This window comes from Talpa europaea, assembly GCF_964194135.1.
Source record: "Talpa europaea genome assembly, chromosome: X".
In the NCBI taxonomy this organism is placed as follows: Eukaryota; Metazoa; Chordata; class Mammalia; order Eulipotyphla; family Talpidae; genus Talpa; species Talpa europaea.
Window position 1 is genome coordinate 16,258,551 of NC_140081.1, and position 25,587 is coordinate 16,284,137.

Below are 25,587 nucleotides of genomic sequence, written 5' to 3' on the forward strand. Positions count from 1 at the left end.
TGTTTTAACACCTACTGGTTTGCGGTAATTGTTGCTTTTCATGTCTCTCTCCATGTGATCCTTGAATATGGTGACTGATTTCCTAATGATTTTGTGTCTCTAGGACTTAGAACAGCCCTGAAACATGGTAGGCACTAAAAAAATTGAAATAAATGTATTAGTAACATTATACACTGTGAGTAGTTGATTTTTTTCAAGTTAATTGTCAAAGGTTCATGACATAGGAAAGTTTTCCCTGGGACTGATTTTATATATTGCGCCTTCTGGGTAACTTAATTTCAGGGTCTGTAAGATGCTCTGTTTAGCCTTGCTATAGGGAATCTGTTCCACAACTTTAACATGCATTGCTTTATGTAACTTGTGTACTTGGTAAAATACTTTTTGTCATGCACAAATGGATACACAATTTTATTTATTAGAATGGGAAAATGATTGGTATAAATTTGACTTTCATAATGTTAAAACTCTTAAGGATTAAATCAAAATATATTGGATCATTTTTTGGAGCATAAATAATTATATTACATAACAGACAGGAATGTATATAATATAATTATATTATATACCAGACAGGAATGTAGAGAAAGGGGACATAGGAAATGAACAAACATTTCAAGATGTGTACAATTAAATGTCACTATTAATCACGTAGGTAGATACCATAAAGACAGTTATTTTATTTAGACATAAAGCTTTGATGGTATGTATCTATTCCTTCAATATGTTGAGATAAATAGGTCAAACATGAAATAAATATGGCACTGTGTCCATGCTTTGTATATGAGAAAACAGGGACCCATAGAGCTGACGTTACTTGTGTAACCTAATACACAGTTAAGACTCGTAAAGACTCATAACCGGTTTGTTCTCACCCTAAAGCCAGTTCTTTCGGCTCTATTGCATAAGTGGGCTAAAACAAATGAGCACAACTTCCCTCCATTTCACTTCCCAACTTGCCTTTGTATTCATCCATGCATATGTCTTTCCTTCTGCCTGTAAGAAGTGTCCCCAAGTTGTGCCTACTAGCTCCCCCTTTTTAGATTTACCTCCTTGTCGCTCTGCTTTCCTTTTCTTCAGTTTACAGATAACCCTGGTCTTGCCTATTCTCTATTATAGTTATCCCTCTACTCTCTCTACTCTCAAGGATCCTACCCTTCAGAATCTGAAACATTTTCCACCTTTCAATTTCTGGTTATGCCTGCATTTGTCCAATAAAAAGACAGACTGCCCGATATCACAAGCAGCATCAGAAAGCTCAAGTTACTTGTCTTTTCTTACCCACCAAATGCGTAAGTGCTGCCAATTGTGTCCTTAAATATCCTTGTTTGCTTCATTGACCCAGCTCCTTCCTGATTCACTTTCGCTTTGCTGCCTGCTTTTCTCACTTTTCATTCCCTTTGATCGCCTCATAATTATTTGTAACCTCCGCAGTTGAAAGTGTCAACCTTCTTCTATACTTTTTTTTCCCTGTTTATCCTAATCCATGTCTTTAACTTTAACTACAATTACAATGTTGTTATCTCCCATCTCTCTAGTGAGCATCAGGCTAATATTTTTAATTAACTGCAAGGCAATTCTAATAGGAGATTCCACGGACAATTTAAAATCTACATGTCTCAAATATAATTTCATATATTTCTCCACTCTCATTGCCTAAAATGTCTTCTCTATTTCCATATATTAGTAAATGGTAGCATAATAAACTTGTTTGTTCACATTCTATGCCTTGAATCAAATTTTGAAGCTTCCTTTCAAGGTCACTTTCTTTAAACTAAGCTCTGTTTATTCCCCAATGTATTCTATTCCAGAATTCACCGCCACTGCACTTAACTGACCCTGTTCCTCATCTTCCTATCCCCTGCCTGCTAACTAGTTTCTTCTACCTTCAAATTATGCTTTCTAAAACAGTTCTTATTCCCTTCTGAACACTCATCGGCTCTTCATTTTCTGTGCTTATAGAATGTTAGGATTGTGTGAAAGGGGAACAGGTCTGATCTTGGGTGAGTCATCATTTATATTCCTAGGAAACATTTGATATATACACCATTTTCATGATTAAAGAAAGTAAAGCTACATAAAATACCCCTGGATGGGGTCTCCCCTGGTGGTGCAGGCGGTTGAGCACAGCGCTGTGAAGCTGTGTGCAGCCTCTGCAGAGCCGGTTCGATCCCTGCTGGCCATGGAGATACCCACATGGCGGGAAGACCTCTACTGTCTTGCCAGCTGCTCCCCTCAGCAGTGTATTTCGTCAGTCTGCCTGTTCTGTTCCCCACTCTGTCTCGGTGAATCCTCTCACCCACTGCACATCTGGACTATTCCCCGGTTTCTTGTATAAATATATATATATATATATATATATATATTTTTTAAAATACCCTTGGATGATGGAGTTGGACTGAATATGAGTGAAAAGTATCGTAGGGGCCTGAGGGAATAGTCCCAACTTCTTACCTAGTATATCTGGTCACACATCCTACATTGACATCCCAACTCTAATAGAATTGAGAGATAGAGCCCAGAACCTATGACCTATTTACACTTCACTCCTGGAATTTGTCATATTACATCCTTGCTGTGATGGTTTCTTATTGCTGCTGCCACACATTACGACAAAGTTAGTGGCTTCAAACAACCCAGTTGTTTAACCTTACAGTCTTTGTGATCAGAAGTTCAGAATGTACTGGATTTGGCTGAAGTCAAGGTGTTGGTTTGCCTGCTTTTCTTCTGGAGGATCTAGGGAAGAATCTGTTTCCTTGCCTTTTCTGGGTTGTAGAGGTCACATACATTCTTTTTTTTTTTTTTCTCTCTTTTTTTTTTTTTTTTATAGAGGCATGCTTTATTTGTTTGCTGGTTTGTTTGTTTTTGTTTTGTTTATACATGCACTGGGTACAGTCAGAAGCGCGGGAGGGTGAGAGAATTCACCAGAGCCAGAGCGGGGAGCAGAGCAGACAGAAGGACCGAAGTACACTGCTGAGGGGAGCAGCGGGCGGCAGGAGAGGTCTGCGCGCCATGTGGGACCCTCCTCCAGTGGCCTGGGAGCAGCCGGGGATCGAACCGGCGCCGCAGAGGCCGCGGGCAGCTTCGCAACCCAGCGCTCAACCGCTGCGCCACCGGGGAGGCCCGGTCACATACATTCTTGGCACTTGTCGTGCTCCTCCATCTTCAAAGGACATCGCTCTGATCTCAGGCCGTTGTTTCCATCTTAAATTTTCTCTTCCTGAATGTGATTCTTCCATTCTACTTTTATAAGGATACCTGCAACTACTTTGGGATCACCAGAATAATAATTTCCCATGTCAGAATCCTTAACCATATCTGTGGCATCCTTTTGCCAGCCAAGGTAACATACTCAGTGATTCTAGGAATTTGATTATGAACACATCTGTGGGTGGGCATTATTCTGCCCAGAAGACAGGAATTTTCTCCCGTCCTTTGTCTTAGTCCCAGAATTCCCTTTCCCTTAAAAAGTTTCTCCTTTATGACCTAGCTGAACTGCTTCTTCATCTGAAAGCCCTTTCCTATGACTTCACCAGACCCAACCTGGAGCAGAATTGATAGATCTCTCCCTGTACTCCCTCAGCACATTATACTCACCATATGGTAGTAGGGCCAGTCTAATTAAGTAGGTAAGCATTCGTCTCCTTTATTGGTTCGTGAGCCTTCTTTATTAGTGCATTACATGTCTTCGTGTCCCCATTGCACCATAGCACAGCATCCTGTAAGTAGTATATGCTTAATATGTGTTTATCAAATGATGAGTTTGAATGCCAGAATTCAACTGCATGTAATAGCAGCCTTTCATTCATTTTTTTTTTTTGCAGTTAACATTTGTTGTTATATTATTAAAGAGATAAACTAATAGTTTGGGGTAGGCTGTAAAGAAAGCTGGTATATACAGAAAGTTTTACAAATGAGAGAATGTCAGATGAGTCTATAGTAGTAGTAGTAGTAGGAGTAGTAGTAGTAGTAGTAGTAATAGTTATAATAAAAATAATGACAATAACAATCAACTACAATAGCAAAAGTAGCTTTTATATCTTGAGTTTGTTCTATGTCCCAGTGCTATTTTAGGCACTATGCTGAATGTACTTTAATAATACCTATTTTTACAAAGAACAGAGAAACTAGTTATGAAGACTAGTTAATTGCCCTGAATCAAATTGCTAATAGGTGGCAAACCGGCAAAAGAACCCAAACAGACTGATTGCTTATGACCACTGTGATGTGTTCATTTTGCATGAGACTTAATAGTGGATTATGTGAAGCCAAGTGGTGAATGGTACCTTTAACAAGAAACAGGCAAATGATTTCAGGTCCATCTACCCAGAAATTGAAGCTTCTTGAAATGAGGTCACTGGTACTATGAGATTCTCTGTAACAATAAGAAAATGCATGAGAATCTCAGTAATATATATGTGTGTGTGTGTGTATGTGTGTGTGTATTTTTGAATTGTGATTTCTGGGTAAGAATTTTAGGGCCTCCCCGGTGGTGCAGCGGTTGAGCGCTGGGTTGCGAAGCTTCCCGCAGCCTCTGCAGTGCCGGTTCAATCCCCGGCTGCTCCCCGGCCAACGGAGGAGGGTCCCACATGGCGTGCAGACCTCTCCTGCCGCCCGCTGCTCCCCTCAGCAGTGTACTTCGGTCCTTCTGCCTGTTCTGCTTCCCACTCTGGCTCTGGTGAATTCTCTCACCCTCCCGCGCTTCTGACTGTACCCAGTGCTTGTATAAATAAATAAATCTTTTAAAAAATGTATTTAAAAAAAAGAATTTTAGTTATGCAACAAATGCACAAAGTTGGATGTCTGTAACTAGACATCCAATCTGTCTTTCAGTATAAGATATAATTAAAAAATTACCTCAAAGAGGTTTGTAAAATTTATTGTAGATTGATCAAGATGTTAAATCTGTGAAATGCTGCATAATTCTTTTGTTTTCCCTAATACTCAGCATTTCAAGAGATTCAATTAAGCATCCCGATGTCGCCAAATTGATGCTTTCCAAACCAATTTAATTTCGAGAAACAGATTCAACAACTAGCCTGCATGTTTTGTAGAAATGAAATGCATAAGGAAATAATATTCTGAGCAAGAGAAAAGTAATAAGATTGTTAAGCTGGAAAGTCTTGCGGTGTGTGTTGGATCCTGGAGTTTCTTGGGCAGCGCTGATTAAACTCACACTGAGAGAGGAACTGATTCTCACTGCTAACCTGAAGGCTGAAGATATCAACTTGAAGATTTCCTACAGCTCCAGTTAGTGCAGTGGCTGGGAGATGGGATCTGGTTTTAGGAATGCGTGACTCAGCCTTGCTCTTTAATATGGCAGTTCCTCAGCTGTGTCTGATGAGTGGGCTCTTCAGACTAGGTTTCCTTTATGTCTTTGTGTGAACTCAAGGTCTTTGGTTAGAAAACTGAAACAGGCTATCATCATTTAAAGGAGTTGAGTTAAAATAGCTTCTTCTCAATGCTTATTTTAAAAATTCACTGACTTCCCTGCTAAAAATGATGATGGTGACACTTTCCTGCAAGTGAATGGATTTGGATTTTGTTTTGTGAATTACAATGTGTTTTAACAGAATTTTATAAATGTGAGTGAATTAATCATTTAAAAATATTCTGAGGTACCTGAGGCTCAGGAGACAAAAACATGTGACATTTCAGCTTCCCCATCTTTAATAAAGTCATAGTGATTGAAAGCTGAATATGATAGGTCCACAACTGTCTTGCAAAGAAACTTGTGCTGTCATGGATTGACAATATATTTGAACTATGTTCTGACTTGCTACTTTTTGAAATTCAGTCTTTCAGCTATACTATCTCAGTCTTAAACAAAAATAAGAGGATGACATTGTTCATTTCAGTTAATTTCAAGCGAAATTGTTCCCCCTTTTGAAATCCAAACACTCTGTTCCTTTTGGTATCCCTCTGAGAGCCTTGTGAGAAAAAGAAATGCTGTGGCTTTCCCCCTAGCTTCATAGACGGTGTACTTTATTTCAATAGAAACAAAAGGCTTAAAATTCTCTTGAAGTATCTTTCAGAGTTTTTTGAATGAGAATTGTATAATTATAATTCAATCTTTAGAGGTATGACATTTGAAAAAAAATGATACTCAATAAAACCATATTCTGTTGCAGCTTGGAACATTAAAAAGTCATTGTTTGGTAATTTATATTAAAAACAATTAAACAATTGTGAGTGAAATAGTTCTTTTGAAGGGGCTGCAATTAGGTCCTTTAAATAACAAGAAATTTTTAACCTGAAGTAACCATTTATGGATCTATAAAGACATAATTTTGGCATACCTGGTCTTGCTTTAACTTAGGAATCATAGTATATGGGGAAATACAATACAGATTCTGTTCACATTCTTGGTGTGTGTGTGTAATTCATGTCCCCAGTCATGCATGATCAAAAGTCTAACAAAATAATCCTATAATATTGCTCTGTGTATTTCTAAATATATGTTTTTCTTTGTATCTTTCCTTTAGGGAACAACCTGTAAGAGCTGGAAGATGAAAGCTCCGATTCCACACTTGATTCTCTTATATGCTACTTTCACTCAGAGTTTGAAGGTTGTGACCAAAAGAGGTTCTGGTAAGCAGTGTTCCTTTCTTCTCTCTCATTTTTATGGCGTCCAGTGGTGGTGCTACATTTTTGCATGGGCTTCTTGCGGAGAGGTTGAGAATGAATGGGCCTCCTTATTGTGGAAATGTAAATACAGCTTTAAATAAATTGAGCATACTCTTGGGGAATTAGAAATATGGGAATAGGATAAAAATTGTGGCTTATTTTATTTATTTCTATGAATTGAAATGGATTCTCAACCAAAAGCTTCAGTTTGATTTCACTTTATATTATAATTTTCTTATGGTTCAGTATGATTTCATTGTATAATTTTTTTCTTTTATAAGGAATGTCTTTTAAATTTGCATGGAAGTACTGTGATTTCTTTTCATGTTCACTTTTACTGCTACCATTTCAATGTCAGCTATGTTTAGGGTAGATCCTTTTTAGGGTTGTACTTCAGTTGATTTGCTGAATCACTTTGTAAGTACTTAAGGAAAGCACCAGAGTTATTAAAAAAAAATGTCATGGGAAAGCATCCTAATATATTACTAGGAAGTAGAGGTAAAGTAGAATGGTAATATGAAAGGGGCTGCTAAATGGAAGAGTTTATGGAAAACTTTGCATGTTTTCAGTTGACTGATGATACTTGGAGATAGTGAAGCATATGAGGCAATTGAAGAAATAGTGTTATGGATGGGAAGCTATAGCTTATGTATTAAGTAGCCAATAAGATAAAACCTTGACACACTCACATTCTGATGTGATGTTACAGAATTTTTGAAGCTCCACCTTTTGGGTATTCTGGAAGAGGAGATGCATGGTGTTTAGTTGCTAGAACTGGAGTGTGATCTATGTTAGTTCTCTACAGAAGAGATGATGTGTGAGAGATTGCAGAGTGTTGTGAGATCAAGAATTGCACAAACAGAAGTATCTTTCTACTTCGGAAGGGAGAGGGAATGGATGGTCTGAGATGCAGCTTTGGACCCTTCAATTAAGAGGTGTCAAAATCACATTGATCATATAATGAAAAGGACTATGTGCAAGGGAAACAGAGCAATTTGGGTCTTGTTGGTTTCAGCTTGGGAGAAAGTCTGCAGAGGGATTGGGGATTACTTCTGCATGGACAGGGCGATGGTGCAGCATTTTGAGCAAAATAAATTTGATTGAGCCTATTGATTTTAGAAAATTTTGGTAGTTGGATAGCTGTTGTATCAGCAGATGTGATTGTATACAATGTGAAAAATAGTGTTTCTGTGTTTACACATATCCTCTGTTCTTCTTGGTGGACCTTTTGAATGAAGGAAAACCTTAGGGCAGGATTATGATATAGTGGCTTTTGTCATTTGAGTGGATTACTGGTAAATAGCAGATATCTTGATTTCTTTGTCTGCCACTTACAAAGAAAGTCAGGCATACCTGTGGGAATAAGAGTAGGTAGTAGAGTGAGCTAACCATGATGGAAGCTGACCCTTTCTGCAACTGTGATATCTCCTAGAATAGTAATTTATGTTAGAAAACGCTTTACATGGATCATTGGCATACTGACCTAGATGAAAAACATTCTGTGTAAGGAGTATAATGAAATGGAACTATCTAAAATAGAAATGTTGACTGAATTTTTAAAAAAACTCAATTTTCTGATTTTTTTATCCTTGATTATATAAAATGGTTTTTATCCAGTTCTTTCTGGCTATGTCAGATCTATGATTTCTTTATTGAAATGCAAATGTGACATTCACCCCCCTCCCCAGTCATAAAGTAGTGGTAACTGGTCCTTTCTGTAGATGCTCTAATTTGGGGGCAGGGGAACCTTTTATTAATGTGGGACTTTGGATATTTGAGAGGCACGGGAGCAAAACTAGAAATGCAGGACAGTTGGAAAATTCATATACCCTTCTGCTCCAGAGACCTGGAAAACCCAGTGACCTGTCTCAAATTCAACTTTTATTTTAATGATATGATTATTTTAGGAGAGTGATAATAAAGATGATGCCCCAAGTTTGGCAGAAGTTCTAGACCTTGCTCTCATGTATTTATGAATGTAGCTACTTGATACCTCCCCAACTGAATGCATTTTCTGTCTCATCATGTCAGAATGACAAATAAGGCAGATACTGAAGTTCATCTGCTTCTTAGGTTTATTTACTATTCTGTAAAATGTGGATTAAGATAGTCTCCCCCCTTGTGTCTGTGTTAAGACCACCGAGGATGGAAGTTTGTTTGCTATATGGACAGTAAGTGTGCTATTTGGGAATCAGTGATACTACTTAATCCACATACGTTCATAACTTGACTCATTTTAGCTGATGCCTGTTACCATGGCACCTTTGTTGAGAGAAGCAGATATGTAGCTTACTGAAGAGTGTCATTACTGATCTCCACAGATCAAGTAGAAGAGTAGTGCACTTGGCATCCTCCCCTTAAAAGATTAATGGCTCAATCTTCATGCCCTGCTCAACATATAATAACCAGAGGCACCAAGGCCAGGGAGTAAAAATCACTTTTCGATGTTGATCTCACACACCAAAAAGGCTACTTATCCCTAGAATTTCCTCTTATTTAATGCATTCTTCAGTCTCAATTTTATAAATCTTTTTGAAAATTCAGTCATCATGATTGAAAACCCAGTGCTTTTTTGTGTGTCTTTGCTACAATATTACTTTTAATTCGCTATGACTACTAAAAAAAAAAAAAAAAAAACAAAAACAGAACTGGAAGTTAATAACCAAGAATGTTTTAAATATGATTATCATGCACACAGTAATGTTGGATTTTTATGACATGCTAATTGTCTGTAGCATTTACTTTAGATGAACACATATGGTCATTCCATAAAAACTTAGAAGTAAGTATTTGTTTCTCATTAACAGAACTAATTTGAAAGCAATAGGAGCTCTTCATACACAAGCTGGAAATGTTTTATTTTTATCACATTGACTTACACCCCCATTGCTATTAATTTAAGGAACAAATTAATTATAATAAGACTGTTATATCATCGTAACACCCTTGATTAAGATATTAAAATTCAACTCTATATTGTTTTGTTTCAAATATCACTTTGTGTATATAGCTAACAATCAAGATTTGAATTTGGTCTCAGGTAATGTTCTATAGTTGTGTATACTTTTAGAATCATGGCCCTTAATAACTATGGAGGCAGACACTCAATTTTGTTATACAATGGATTTTCTCTTGGAGCAATTTTATACTTTGGTTTTAGTTTTTATAAGGAACACTTGAAGAAAAAAGCAAGGCAATCAATAACACCTATTCTTCTCAAGTGTATGAATACTTTAGCAATTCAGTAAATAAATATTTGAATTGCTGTCATTCGCAAAATTCCATACAAAAACCACATATAAAGCAAATAGTTGCTTGGAGAGTCTTTGTATCCTAACCAGTTTGAAAAAGGTAACTTAAAGTCCTTGTTTGTTTGACTCTTTCTTCTTCTTTCTCTTCTTCCTTTCTCTACCTTCCTCACTCTTCTTTATGTATTTTTTTTGGCAAATATAAGAATATATTTGGAATATACCTACTGTGTCTTTGTAGACATTTTAAACCATAACAATACTGTCATTACTTTGTTTGAAGGGTCAGTGTTTATGAAATGTTATGTCTTCCCAAGGTCATTGCAAGAAAATTGTATGGTCTCTGTGAATAATGGTTGTTTGTAAATGTATATTTATGTTTTGTGTCACGAGGATAATTTGGGGCAGGATACATGAACAGGGTAATCATGTAAACCATTGAAGAGCTATTATGTATAAAGTATTAGAATAGCACATTTGGGGAACTGAAGTGTGAGTTGTGATTTGGTCCAGGAGTTTAGAACACTGAAGAGGAATAAAATGTGAGGTATCTGGAAGTAGAGATTAGGGAAGAGGCAGGGAGTTAGTCCTTTGGTCTGTTTCTCTTTGCTTTCATATCCATCCATAGACTATAAAATGCTGAGTGTAAGAACAATGATTCATGCATGTCCATAAACTACAGTGCCAAGTATCATGTGTGTTTCAGGGTCAGGGTTCAGTGAAATGCCCTAATGAAGAAATAATTGAGTAAATGAGTAGCTTTACTATTCAGGTTGGATTACCTAGTTAATATGCTATAATACTTACTATTCAGGTTGGATTACCTAGTTAATATGCTATAATACCAACACAGTTTTAGAAAAATAAAGGTCAAATAAAGAAGAGGCATTTAGGAAAAACTTTTGTTTCTTAAACAGAAAGTAGTATAATATATAAGATTACTACAGCAAAAGATAGAAACTCAGAATATCTAAGACATGATAAGGGTTTACTGGAAGACTGTGAAATTTGCAAATCATGAGGGTTTTTATGAGTTTGGAGTACAGTTCAAAATATGTTAGAAGGAAAGGAAATGAATCTTTAAATAATTACTATATTAGAATTTGCTGTATTTACTGCTGCTTTAAATAAGTACTGTCATTATGCAGGCATTCTGGTTTTAATTATATTGTTCAGTATGAACGACCCTGAAAAGGGTATAGCTCCTGATTACTGATACACAATAAATAAGCGAGTGACCTCAGTATAGCAAAAAAAAAAAAAAAAGCAAAAAGAAAAAAAAAAAGCAAAAAAAAAAAACCCCACACACTTATGATATTATATAAGAACAGTTAAGTCATTACATACATAAACTAAAAGGTATATTTTCTTCTAGAATGCATTTAAGGGACCTAAAATCTTCCTTATAGCAGTTAGCTATGAGAGAGTAAGAGGGTTACCAGAGGAGTTGATATTGTCTTTATTCTGGAATCTGAAAATGGACATCTGTTTGTGTAAAGAGACTTAGAAGCAATTCTTCCTGATAGCACTTGGAAAGCAAGTCTCACAAGGGAGTTTACCAAACTCATAAAATCTAAGCCAAAATAATTCATGAAAGATGAAGGCAGTTAAATAACCAAACACATAGTTTAGGTTCTAATCTTTGTTTGTTATTTCAGAACCATCTTTTCCTTAAGTATGAGAAATTATGCTGCTGTGTAAACAAAGTACAATTTTACTAAATAAGAGTGAGAAAGTCTAGTGGGGTGTTTCAATCTCATGCCAACGTGATTTATGTGCATTACCTCTCTTGGGCATTCCTGGAAGTCGATGAGTTTAATTCCACATGATTAAGAGACAACTTAGTCCCCTAGCATCTGCCTTTTATTATGTTTACCATGTGTTTATTCCGAGTTTGTCAAATATGTCAAAAAGTATGAAGCATTTCTCCCTTTATTCCTTTGGGATATCTTACAAGACCAAACTTCTGAGGTTTTGTTTCTGTACTTTTGACATGAAACAAAAATGCACTTTAGTTTTCCTTGGGAAAATTTTTCTATCTCTTTTTTAAAAATAATTTTTGAAATTAGATCTAGAATAATTCTGTCAACTTTTGACTGACGTAGCATTGGTTTATAACATGTAAGTTTATAACTTAAATCAACTTAAATCAGCCTCTGTATCTCCTACATTATGTTCACCACAAAAAGTCTAATTCCATTCTTTACCATACATTAATTTGAAGAAGTGTCTTTGATTAGAACACGTCTAACAAAGGGAACTTACATCTGACAAAATTGTCAAGTATCTTTGTTTAATAATCATCCTCTGTGCCTAGGAATTTCACCATAAGCTTGTTCAGTTTTACTTGTGAGTTTAATTTTATGTAGAGTTTATATAGATTGATGTCAATTCTGGAGACTGATGACTGGCTTATGGTGAATTTACTTGGAAAATTCAGTATGGAAGACTCTTGCATGTTGAATAGGATTTCAGAAGGGATAGGAATGTCCCAAGTTGAAAAATATAGCTGTGTTACATTGCATCACAGGAGTACGAAAATATACTTGCTCTTGTATAAAGGGGAGGGGAGGAATAGGGGGCAGCAGTGAGAAGCCAGTCGTTGGTGGATATATTAAGTCATGTGAAGGAATTGATGTTCATTCTAGAGATGGCGCAGAGGTGATCACTGCTAGACTGGAAGATGAAAGCCTGATCCATAAGCAGCTTACTGTAGACTTGAAGGTGATCAACGAGGTAGTTTGGAAAAGGGAAGTCTTCTATTAGTATCCTCCTGCTGCTTTAATAAATTCTCAAAAATTTAGTGGTTTAGAGCAACGCACATTTGTTACCTTAGATTTTTGGAGGTCAAATGTCTGTGAAAGGTTGATATTGCTGCGTTCTTTGAGTAGGCTCTTGGGAAGCATCAGTTTCCGTTCCTCTTCCAGCTTCTTAATGGCTCATGGTCTCCCATCACTCTAAAAGTCTGCTCCTGCTGTCCCATCTTCTTTGCCTCCAACTTTCCTGTCTCATTCCATTTTAAAAGCCTTTTTGATTACACTAGACCTGTCTAGATCAACTTGGAAACCCTCCACATCTCAAGATCCTTAATTCAGTCAAGTGCCTTTTGCCATGCCCTTTTCTAATGCAATGTAGTAACATGGTCTAGGTCTTAAGATGTGGACATCTTTGGAGAGGTCAGGGCATTATTCTGCCTATTACAACTGATAATTAGCTGAGTCAATCAATAAAGCTTACTGAGATGAGACTAGAGATTAGAGAAAGGATGACCAGTCAGGAATGGGGGGGATAAAAATGGTTAAGTTGAAAAATTTTGATGAGAGGATCATGTGATCTGTAGTCCATGATGAAAGAGAGAAAGGGATGTTGTTGAGGAGGTAAGGTGTGGTGGGGAGCAGAAAACCACAGAGAAAGAGGAAGGAGGGGCGGCAGGCAAAGAAAAATAAAAGAAATAGTTTCTAGTGACACTTTGGCTCTTGATAACTTCTAAGTTTCATGTGAACTTCACAAATGCATTTTCAGAAATACCCCCTTTTTCTTGTGTTATCCTGAAGGAGTATGGGTTCCTTTCAACAAAAAATGTCTGAAGCAAAAATGATTTTATGATTCAGAGTAACAGTGGTGAAAATGGGGAAGAGAGAGAGCTATTTTAAAGTTAGAATCCACTGCGTTTGATGATTGAATGTAGGGCATTTGAAAGGAAGAGGTGGAGAAAATAATTCTGTAATAAGATTGTGATGTCATCAATTATGTTGAAACTCAAGAACAGAAACTTGAAAGGACCACTTATTTAAAGAGAGTAAGTAGGAAGGTCTTTGTGAATCAGATGAAGTATCAAATGAACATTTGGCATGGAATCTGAAGGATTTCAGGTATCTTACAAGGGAGTTTGAATTTTATCATGCAGAGCAAAATGTTTTAGCTGAAGTATTTAATTACTTTGCAAATCCCTTTAGTAGAAAATTCGGTCCAAAAGGTTGGACCACTTTCTTGGCAGAGCATTCATTGTGGACAGTATGGTCTATACACATACCATAAAGATGAACCTCCTTGATGTATATGTGATGTGGCTACCAAAATGTTTATGCCAGTCCATCAGTAAAGCGTTCTCTACAGAGAAGGCAAGATACAATTGGTCACACATGACAGTGACATGGTCAGATCTGCTTTTGGACAGATAACACTTCTTGTAGGAAAGACTGTAGTGGGATTTCAGAGTTGGCGTGTCAGTTATCTTAGTGAAAATCATTTTCAACTATAGTTAGGGCTTGAAAGGCAGTCAATGGACTGAAAATATGTTTCTAAAAAAAGAATAAATAGGGTCAAGTGAACACTTGGGGATGTAGTGTGAAATAATTTGAGAAGTTATGTTGATGGAATCCCAGTTACAGAGGTGGAGGAGCCGATTTCTTTCAAGGAGAGAAGAAATGGAATGAGTTCATCTGGAATGTATGAGCTCTGGCAGGAACTGGAAATATTGAGCTGAAGGATTTATTGGTCTGGAGTTGTGGCTCCCATAACAAATTACCCGTAGCCACCATAACAAATCACTACAAACTGGGTGACTTGAAATTATAGAAGTCTATTCTCTTGCAGTTCAGAAATCTGAAATCAGCGGTATTGGCCAAGGCCAAAGTCCTTCTGAAGGCTCTTGGGGAGAGTCCTTCTTCCAGTTTTTAGGGTCTCCAAGTGTTCCTTAGTTTATATGTGTGTCGTTCCAACCTCTGACTCCATCTTCACCTGGCTTCCTGTGTCTCTTCTCTCCCTTTGCCTTTCTCTTATAAGGATACTTTGTCAGTGGATATAGGCTCTAGTTGGATCATCCAGGATGATCTCATCTCAAGGTTCTTAATCATATTTGTGAAGTTGCTTAATCTAAATAAGGTTCTGGGTAGGTGTATCTCTTGGAGAGCTACTATCCAACCCACCACAGAAGTCAAGACTAGAAATAAGGATTTTGAAATTGTCTTCATCTTGAGAGCATCGTGACAGAATGAGATTACCCAGGAAGAGCTTGCAGAGGAAGAAGAGCAAAAGGAAAGGTGAAGGGAAAAGAAGCCACGGGTTTTGTGGAATACTATCCTAAAGAATTTGGCAGAGAAAGATGAGTCAGTCAGGGAAGGAGACTAAAAAAAAGTTACGAGAGAGGAAAGAAAACTTTGTATTTTTCTAGAAATCAGGGGAGTAGACAATTTCAACAAGTGAGAGTGAAGGGGTTAAATTCTGTGGAGAACTGTGTCAGGCAACTGAAAATCGGTCCTTCAATAAAAGTTCAGGCGAATTTAGAGATGGAGAGAAAATGGAATCTGAAAGAAGTTGGTGTCATATATATTTTTTAAAAATATATGTTATTCAACTCAGTTTATTATAAGGGCTGTTTATTTAAGGGTTACTTTAAGTCTTTAGAAATTATTATGTAAAACAATTGTAAAACGGTTATCTACCATGAGAATAATTGTACTATAGGAAGAATAAAATTGTGTTCAAACAAAATCTTTTACCTAGATTTGAAATAATTGGCCACAGATGAACCACCTGAAGGTAGGGTAATACTGAATTTTTTTTTTTAACATTTTTTTGTTAATTTTTTCCACAGCGTAGGATTTGTCCCCTCAGGTGCAGTCACCATAGCTTTGCCACCACTGAAGTGCCCACAGTTGTCCACCACCCTCCACTGTGTTCTTCCCCCACTTCTCTACTCCTCCCTTCCCCCTCCCCTCCTGAGTGTGTCAGATCTACACCTTGCTATTAGTCAGAATGCTGAGAAGCAATGTGAGTGTCTCAGATCTAAGGTCTGTTCTCAGGGGTCGGCCTTACAGTTTATCTTTGTCTGATCCTTTGTTTGGTTTCTCTAGATTCCACATATAAGTGAAACTATCAGGTACTTATCTTTTTCCTTCTGACTTATTTTGCTTAGCATCATCCCTACTAGCACCATCCATGTTGCCTCAGAGTTTTGCTGAGTCGCGTTCCCTTATGCATATGTGCCACATCTGCCTGATTGAGTTTGCATGCCCTCACTTGGTACAAACAGATAGGAAAGTGCCTCTCACAAGTGTGTTACTCTTTGCCATGGTTAACCCTTTGCCGACCATTGTCATTTGGCAGGACACTTCTACAGACAACTGATATTGACAACGGATATTGTCTGCAATGATGACTACTAAAATCACATGCTTTAAGTCATTTTCCAGAACTGGTTTAGGTTGTCCTGAGGAGTGTTCTCAAGCCAGTAGCACTCGAAACTAAGAACTTGGGTCTCAGTCCAGCTCCTACTGAGTCTTGTTGTTTGGGACAAGTCCCTAAACACTTGAAGTCTTCAGATTCCTTTTTTAGAAAGAAGAAGTTTTGAACTACATCAGTAACTGCAAGTGTATCCTTTTGTTCAAATCAAAAGCATTTATTGAAAACCTTCAATGCTTACTCAGTAGATAAAGTGACAGTATTTTACATATTTGCAAATTCATCAGACAGGTGTTAGAGGGCCAGAATTTGTGGCCAGAGTGCTTGAGACCCATCCTTGATGGCATTTAACTTTATGCTGCACAGTTTTTCCTAATGCCAGAGCTCAGAGGTTGTTATCAGTTCAAAACAGGAATTTGATTTTATTAATAGAAAACGTATGACATTTAGCCATGTAAAAAAATCATATGGTATGTGGCTACAAAGCTAAAGTAAAAATAAGGCACTTTTTCCTTCAGGTGGTGAAGTGTCTAAGTAAAATTAGGTTTGGCAATTCACGACACTAAACTGTGTTTCAGCCTATATTTTGCTTATTTGCGGCAAATTTTCTTTTGTAGAGGAGTAGTCTCTTAAGACATCTAGAGTGCCGCCTTGTATGGAAAAATGTTGCCTTAAGGCAATGAAAATAGATAACTATGCCAAATTTTAAAATCTCTGAGGGTTATATAAATATGTATATTTATTTTAAAGGTATAAAACCCCCCTTGTGGGTATCTTAAACGCTATTCAATTATCTGTATTTTACTCACTCTACTAAAATATTTCACAATTGCTATCACTACCTTGATTTTAGTAAGGTAGTGTCATTGGCTTTTTACTTTGCTCTCTAAAAGCTTATTCCAGTTACTTTGTATTCCACATATCACAGAAGTAGGTTATGAAATGATAAAAGAAATGTATCTTATATCAATAATGAGAAAAGTTAATATTTTCTCTTAAGTATATTTTCGTATCAGAAAAAAGAACAACTTGAAAAGATTCTGCCAGTGTTTCCTATAGGTATGTTCTGTAACGTTAACTGGACTCTCTACTGCCATCTGGTGGCTGCTCTGAGTTGGTGAAAATGTTCTACTAATCCCAGAAAGCGGAGAGAAAATGAACAGGGGAAGAAAACTAATGAATTCCTGTTCAGAAATTATTTTAATTGGTCCTAATATGTTTTTGGATCAAAATTGTATCTTATTTGTTTGCACAATGTATGCATTTTCATCTTGGTTATAGTCCCCATACAATTCCACCTCCCCCCCCTTGTTTTGCTCCTACTCTCTTCTCCCCCCGTGTAGCGTGTCTCTGGTTTATAGTTGTGTATTGATTTTGAGTTTTACTTTATTATAATTAGTCTTTTTCCTGGTCCCTTATTTAGGTTTTCTAAATTCCTGCTATGAGTGAGACCATATGGTATTTTTCTTTTTCTTTCTGTCTTATTTCGCTGAGCATATTCCTTGCAGTACCATCCATGAAAAATGATGTAAAAAATATAAAATTTAAATATAATAATAAAAAATAAAATAACAAAAAATAAAATTAAAATAAAATAGAAAAAGAGGTAAAAAAATGTATCTTCTTTGGTTTATTATTGCCTTAGGTTAAAAAAGGCATATGATTTCTGGGTTTTGTTGTTTTTTTTTTATAATAGAAGTGTTCACTAAATTTTTTTGAGACAGAAAGAATATTTTATTTTTCACGATATAATAGGCAAGTCAATTTACAGTCTTTACAATCTTGTATTATCAAAGTTCAAGTTATATAGACAATGATAGACAATGGCACTCATATTACAAAGTATCTAGAACACTCCTTTTAATATATTGCTGCCATTAAGGTTTTGTCATTGTAGTGGTTCAAGTATCAGAAGAAGTCATTACAGATATTCCAGTTGTTTACTAATATAAATGAGAACTGGTGGTAGGAATATGGAAGTGAAACACATGTAATCTGCTTACATTTTCCTGCTGGTTCCAAATACTGGCCTGGGACAGGAGGTGTGAGTCCTGAGGATAGTTAAGCTAATGCAGAGTTCTGCTCACCAGGCAAAGTCACCTTGAAAAAGCTGTTGCTTTTATCCGCATATACTAAAAGAATGAGGTTCAGGTAGAAAGGAAATTCTTGGTTGATAAAGTTTTGCTTTTTAAAAAACAAGACTTTCTAAAGTGACTTAGCTATTATAAACATTTTCCAATTAAAGGAATATAAACCTTCCCCCACCCCCTTCTCCCTCTACCTCCCTATCTGGCCATGCCCCCCCTCTTTCTCTCTCTCTCTTTCATTATAACACTCTTTCCAAACTTTGAAGAGAATCTCCAAGTGTTTCTAGATATGAGTACTTGATATAATGTCTACAGCTCTGTTGGTGATAGTTTCTTTTGGGATTTTATGTACTTCTGACCTTATGTTACATGGAAGTTTCTTCATTTTCCCAAAAAACAAAGTAATACATTTTGTATACAGTTGTAAAGAAGAGTTTTTTGAATCCTTACTGTATTATGTACTTGGTAGCATTGAGTAAACTCCAGCTACTCTTGGGCATAATAGAGATTTGACTCTTGGAGTCCTCATTCAAGAAATAACAGTATAGGAAGATTTAGGAAAAGAAACAGGTAAAATGGCGTAGCTTCGTTAGCTTTGATCGCTTCATTCTTTGTTTTCCACATCCAGGAGTCGTATTCTGAAAATTGTTCATACAGTTTCCCCCATAGCTTTGGTGGTTATTGTTTATGAAACATATGGGAGTACTTATTTTTGTAGCTGCGTGCTTTTTCACATTATAAAATCCATGTATCTGTCATAACTTTGGAAGTGGTGGTGCTAGCCACATTGCCCTTTCATAGTCACTTCTCATTCCTCTTATACTTTGCAAATATTTTCAAACAATGCATACTATAAACAAGCAATTGGACTGAATTCTCCAGGGGATTAAAAAAAGATGAGCCATCCACTGTCTGCATTGTTAAAGATCTTGCAAAAAATAAGTGATGTGAAACATAGAGCTGGAGTGTCTTAGTTTTCTTTTCCTGCTGCAAAAGTCACTGAAGACTTAGTCACTTGAAGTAACACACATTTTGTAAAGGTCTAGAGATCAGAAGTCCTAAAATCAAGTTGTCAGCAGGACTTCATTCTCTCAGGAGGCTCCAGGGGAGAATCTGTTTCATTGCCTTTAGTTTCTAAAAGATATCTGCATCCCTTGTCTTGTGGCTCCTCCCTGAACTCAAATCCAGTGGCAGAGCATCTTCCATACCCTCACTGTTGCTCCCTCTCCTTCTGTTGTCACATCTCCTCCTTCTGACTCTTCAGTTTCCTTCTTACATGGATCCTTGTGTTTACATTTAGACTCCCCATGGTTGAACTAGAATAATGTCCTGACCTTAAGATCCTTTTATTTAAAAAAAAAATTATTTATACAAGCACTGGGTACGGTCACAAGCGCGGGAGGGTGAGAGGATTCACCAGAGCCAGAACGGGGGACAAACAGGCAGATTGACGAAATACACTGCTGAGGGGTGCAGTGGGTGGCAGAAGAGGTCTGTCGTGCCATGTGGGACCCTCACCCAGTGGCCAGGGATCGAACAGGCGCTGCAGAGGCTGCGGGCAGCTTTGCAGCCCAGCGCTCAACCACTGTGCCACTGGGGGAGGCCCAAGATCCTTAATCCTATCTGCAGTGTCCCTCCCTAAAGCTACTTGGGTACCATGGTCACTGGTTCCAGGAATTAGGATGTGGAAAATTTTCAGGAACATCATTCAGTCTATCCCAGAAGCATACGAAGAGTGGCTTCTACATGAAAGCTGCAGTGCCCGTACATTAGGGCACAGTGTAGGTGTAAGTCAGAGGGAGGGAGTGTGTCAGGAGAAATGGTGGAAAAAGATAAGTAGGAGCCCAAAGATAAGGGACTTTGTATGATTTGAGAAGAAACATGATTATTATCCTCTAGAAAATAAAAGAGCCACTGAAGAAGTGGCTCTACAAAAAAAGAGCCACTGATGCACGTATGCATAGGAGTCGCCTGATCAGAGAAGTGGGAAAGAGCTTTGAGACTGGAGATTGGGAGATGTGGGCAATAGTTAGGTGAGGAATTGTGAATTGAGGCTGTAACACTGGCCCAGAAAGGAACAGATGGGTTGGTGGCTAGTACAGTATAGAATTAATAAAAACTAGTGGTTTGTTGTGTAATTGGAGAGAGGAGATAGGTGGAGTGTAATGTCAGCTTTATTTATTAAACTGAAAATTCCGTTGAGAATAGCTCAACGTCGCTTCTCTAGACTATATACGTCCTGGCCAAATACATATTTAGGTTTCTAGTATATATCTTTTGTGATTTGGCTTCAAGTCTGACTCAGTCTACATCTGACCTCAAAGTCTTTGGGAGCTGAATCCCTCCTGTGTAGTATCTCTCTTACACAGAGCATTTTCCTAATGCCAATAACTCTTCCTTAGAGTTCTTTCAATTTTTTTTTCTATGATATGTGCTTATAATGGAGGATTGTATCAGTGAGTCTTCTTTTGCTGATTTCAGCAAAATACCTGAAATGAACACAGGGCAGAGCATTTTTCAAGGTGTCAGGCTTCTTTTAAAATAGGGTGGCATGTAATGTATGCATACCTGACTGCATATACACGCAGGCACCCACATAACACACACGTCTGCATACAGATGTACCCAGTTAACTGTTCATTCATGAAACACACACTTGTCAAGGAACCACTATGTACCAGGTGCTGAGGATTCAAAAATGATTAGGATCTGTGATTGCTGCATTTTTTAACATCTGTGTTTTATTTACCCAACTAAATAGTGTAAGCTCATGCTTATACTTCATGGAGTCGTTGCATAATTAGTACTCAATACATATTTGTATTTGATTGCTGGATTTAAGCACGTTGATGAATCTCGTCACTGTTCTCGTATTTTCCTGCGGCGATTTATGTGCGTGTTGGTACCCCCAGTAATGGAAGTACCTTGAAGAATCAGCTCTAGATAGCTCAACTTCATAACCTTTATAAGCCCTCACCCAGGACTTTGCACATAGCATTCTCTGACTGATTGTTATGTAAGGAAATGAATGAATAACTTACATGGAATGGAAAGTTGTTTTATTTATTTTATTTATTTATTTATTTATTTTAGGTTGAGGGAGAATTAAACTTTATCTTTACGTAGCAGGGTGATCTGACCATTCATAGTTGCTGTCCATAATTCATGACTGTGGTTGTAACAGCTGAAGCCAGAAACACCGAAGAAGTGTATCTTGAGGTGACATTTCTTCTTTTGCCCAAAAGAGCAGCTTTTTAGTTCCTTCATTGTCACGGGAATGGTGCAGCTTTTTCCTCACTTTTATCCTTGGAGTTTTGACCATATGTGTTCATATGTAGGTCATTCCATGAAGGAGGACGAGATGCAGGAAAGGCATCTTGGGCGAAGGGCGCGCCTGCCAGGAGTGGGGCTTGTGCCAAGGCAGCTGCTCAATGCCTCCACGTCTCCCAAGACAGATCACAGCAAACCCTGGGAATGCTGGTGAAAAGAAGTGGCCTACAACATTGAGGGTGTTTTATTTTAATTCAGAACATGAATTAGTTCAATTTGGCAACTTGCACATTCATTCTGCCACTCTGTAACTGACATGCCGCTCTGCAATGAACAGTGGTGACTTACTGTTTGTTTCAAAGGCATGTTTTTGCTTCTTTGGGAGACGTGCTTAGTTTGTTTTGTTCAATTTTTAATGATACATGATTTTATTTTAAATTTCTTTGGAAACTGCTTTGTATCCTAGGGTTTCCGGCTTTCTATGAATTGAGAGGAGGTTATTACCTTCTAAGTTTTCAATTAGGAAAACAAAGCAAGTTTGGAAGCTCCATTGGGATCTTGTAAACTCTCTCAAAGCATGTTCTGAATGAGACAATTTCTGTGCAACTAGCTCTAATTGTCTGAGATGAGACAATCTGCAGAAGCTAATTGGAGAGAGTCTCTTTCTGCCGCATGCATGGAATTGATACAACAATAATTTTGCATCTTTGCGTTGTTTTTTGGTTTGTTTTTTATTTTGGGTTTTTTTCTTTGTTGGTTTCTTGGTCCACCATTCCTTTCAGTAACCAGCATTTTTTTTTTTAATAGAGGCATGTTTTTATTTATCTATTTATTTGTTTGTTTGTTTTGTTTATACATGCACTGGGTACAGTCAGAAGCGCGGGAGGGTGAGAGAATTCACCAGAGCCAGAGCGGGGAGCAGAGCAGGCAGAAGGACCGAAGTACACTGCTGAGGGAAGCAGCGGGCGGCAGGAGAGGTCTGCGCGCCATGTGGGACCCTCCTCCGGTGGCCGGGGAGCAGCCGGGGATTGAACCGGCGCCGCAGAGGCCGCGGGCAGCCTCGCAACCCAGCGCTCAACTGCTGCACCACCGGGGAGGCCCTCAGTAACCAGCATTTTTAAGGGAAATTTTTCTCAATTTAAATTTACTTATTCTTCAATCATAAGGTTCAGGCTATGGGTTTACGTATAGCACCTTCTTGAATTTCGCACCATGTTCCAAAATCCTCAATAACTTTTTATCTGATAAGGATAAAACTGTGTAAACTGAGTAAACTGTGGCATTACCTGCATGTGATGATAAATTCTGTTTCAATTTAATGTTTGCATTCTGCATTATAGCTGCTAGGTACAGAATAGTATTTATCACATTTCCTTTCTTATCACCCCCTGAGTGATTACACTGTTGACATATTCTGAATTAGACAAGAACATATGCTTGACTAAATTGATGCCTCACATAGAAAGTTGCATATAATGAATTTCATTTGTGCAGTTATTTTAATTTTTGATTACATTCTTTGGTTTTAGTTTTATGTTGTTTACGCTTCCCCAAATCTGTTCCTTCATGACTTAAAAAATAAGTCTTCTCTGAAACTAACCATGCAGACTTCTTATCATCCTGGCTTGAAGACATCAGGCTCAGTATAATTACGGAAAAATATTTAAACATTATAGATACATGCTAATAATTATTTATCATCCTCAATTTGACTTGTAGTTTATAATCGTCACTTGAATAAGTAAGAAAAAATAGAATCATATTGACAATTTTGGGGATATGATTGGGAGGTTTTTCCCGAAAGCTCTTTGTGTCAGATGATCTTCTCTACAAATCTTCTGGTGATGCCTGGCAACTCTGGAGGAAATCTCTCACATCAGGTGGAGCGGAGGACAAGAGTCTTAAGGAAGAGGTAGCTGAGAATGCAGGGTGGGGAAAGTTTCTGAGGGAGAGTACTGTGAAATCCTCTGGTGATCTAGTAGAGACTTGTGCCTTCCACTCTCTCTTTTCTGTGGCCAGTGTCACACTTTGCCATCACGCAATTCTGTGATAAAATAAAACGAGTTTTCCTCATAGTAGAAAGAGATAGGAATTATGAAGACAGTGAAAAGTGCCAGTGGATAAGACTCCTTAAATAAACATGTATCTGTTAAGAAACTTCCAGAAAAAGTTCAAGACCAGGAAAAATGATGTGATAGCCAGATGTTTTGAATTAAGGAAGACATCTAGATGCTGTTGGAGACTATTTTTAAATGAGAACACTTAGTTCATGTTGCCATGTGGCTCTGCCATACCATCTGCAAATTAGTGTTCAGTGACAAATTATTAAAACTTCTATTCAAACTCATGATCAAATTTAATTTAGATCCCACATCTCTAGATATTACAAACATAAAATAACATGAATTTGCACTAATACATGAAGAGATAATGAGAATTTGTTTTCATGTGTATATAAATGTAAACATGCATTCTACTTTTTTACAGACAATTTAGATATTTATTAGGGATAGATACTTTTTCTCTACTGCCGTTGCTTTTTCTTAGCATTAGGTAATCCATGGGTAGGGTGGAATGCTTTCAGTTGGTGCTTTTTTTGCTTTTAAATATAGAGCAAGAACAATTTTAAAGTGAGGGTGTCCCCGGTGGCGCAGTAGATGAGCGCTGGGCTGCAAGGCTGCCCGCAGTCTCTGTAGTGCTGGTTCGATCCCCAGCCACTGGCGAGGGTCCCACATGGCACAACAGACCTCTCCTGCCGCCCGCTGCTCCCCTCAGCAGTGTACTTCGGTCCTTCTGCCTGTTCTGTTCCCCGCTCTGGCTCTGGTGAATTCTCTCACCCTCCCGCACCTCTGACTGTGCCCAGTGCTTGTATAAATAAATAAACAAATAAATAAACAAATAAATAAATAAATAAGTAAATAAATAAATCTTTAAAAAAATATTTTGATTCATGCAAATGAGAAGAGTAAGTGTGTTTTCTGTCCATCCGTACAAACTCTTCTTAAAGTCTCATAGCTATTTGCTTTTAACGTGATTGGGTTGAGTGTTTTATTTAACAGAACATTCTGGGAGTTATTAAAATGTGCCACTGCTCTTCAAAATTTATTTTTATTTAATACCCTTCAACATATATTTGTGAGTTGTCTTCTGTGCGCCAGCTACTATTCTCAGCACTAGAGATGAAAGGATAGGTGCTTCTCCGTGGTGTGCACAGTCAAATAGCAATAAAACAAGATGATTTTACAGTATTTCATGCTGTGAATGAACTTAAAACAAGGTATCATAATCATGCTTGGCAAAGCTAGCTACTTAAGGTAGGGTGGCCAGGTGACGTTTCTTTGAGGAGATATCTTTGTATTGAGACTTGATGATGAATAAAATGCTCATTAAGCAATAATCTGGGGAAAGCTCGTTCAGACCAGAGGGGATAGTGAACACCAAAGGCATGCAGCAGGAGCAAACTTGACATTTATAAGAAATAGAACAAAGGTCAATTATCACTGACAAGTAGTGACCAAGAATCATACAGTGAAACAACTAAGGATTTTGAAATTCTGCAAAACAATGATTGGAGGAGCGAAGTGGAAGGTGATGTTGGAGAATTAGCTGTGTGCCTGAAGGTCATGATTTGGAATTTGCATTTTATTCTCAGCGTCATATGAAGCCCCTGAAATCTAGGAGATGGAACTATGATAAGATGTGATTCACATTTTTTAAAGGTTATTTTGATGGTGGAGTAAGAGGTTTTTCAAGTCATCCTAGCAAGAGAAGCATTAGAGAATTAGTAAATAAAATGCTTTTAGTTGGTGCTGTTTTTGCTCTTGAATAGCCTGCTAAATCATTATAGGGAGATAAGAATTTTTCTCTTTTAGGTCTAGTGTGCTGAATTGAAGATGGAAAGATAAAGACTGGCTTGGTTGACAGTTTCAAAATAAAACTGAATGGGACTTGATGGATTGGACGTGGAGGATGAGGAATATATAATAAGGAACTATGGATGACTTTGAAGTTTTGGGAGCAACTCAGTTCATGGTGGGGATATTGGTTGAGGTGGGGACAGTTGCAGGGGAGAGATTATTATTTTTGACATAGTAAATTTGAGATGCCCATTTAAATTTCATAAGCATTTTTTCAAGGCATCTGCAGACAGCTCATTATTAGACAGGTCAAGACTG

The 25,587-nt window shown here is 37.5% G+C and overlaps 1 protein-coding gene across 1 annotated transcript in view; it reads left to right on the plus strand.

Annotated features, from left to right (window-relative positions):
- Positions 1–6,506: 6,506 nt before the first annotated feature.
- Positions 6,507–25,587, plus strand: part of IL1RAPL1 (interleukin 1 receptor accessory protein like 1) — a gene marked incomplete at its 5' end in the record, with an annotated part of 983,085 nt that continues 964,004 nt past the window's right edge. Inside the window, one exon of the mRNA XM_084259235.1 lies at positions 6,507–6,588. Within this exon, the coding sequence (XP_084115361.1) occupies positions 6,507–6,588 (82 nt within the window). The remainder of the gene's footprint in view (positions 6,589–25,587) is intronic.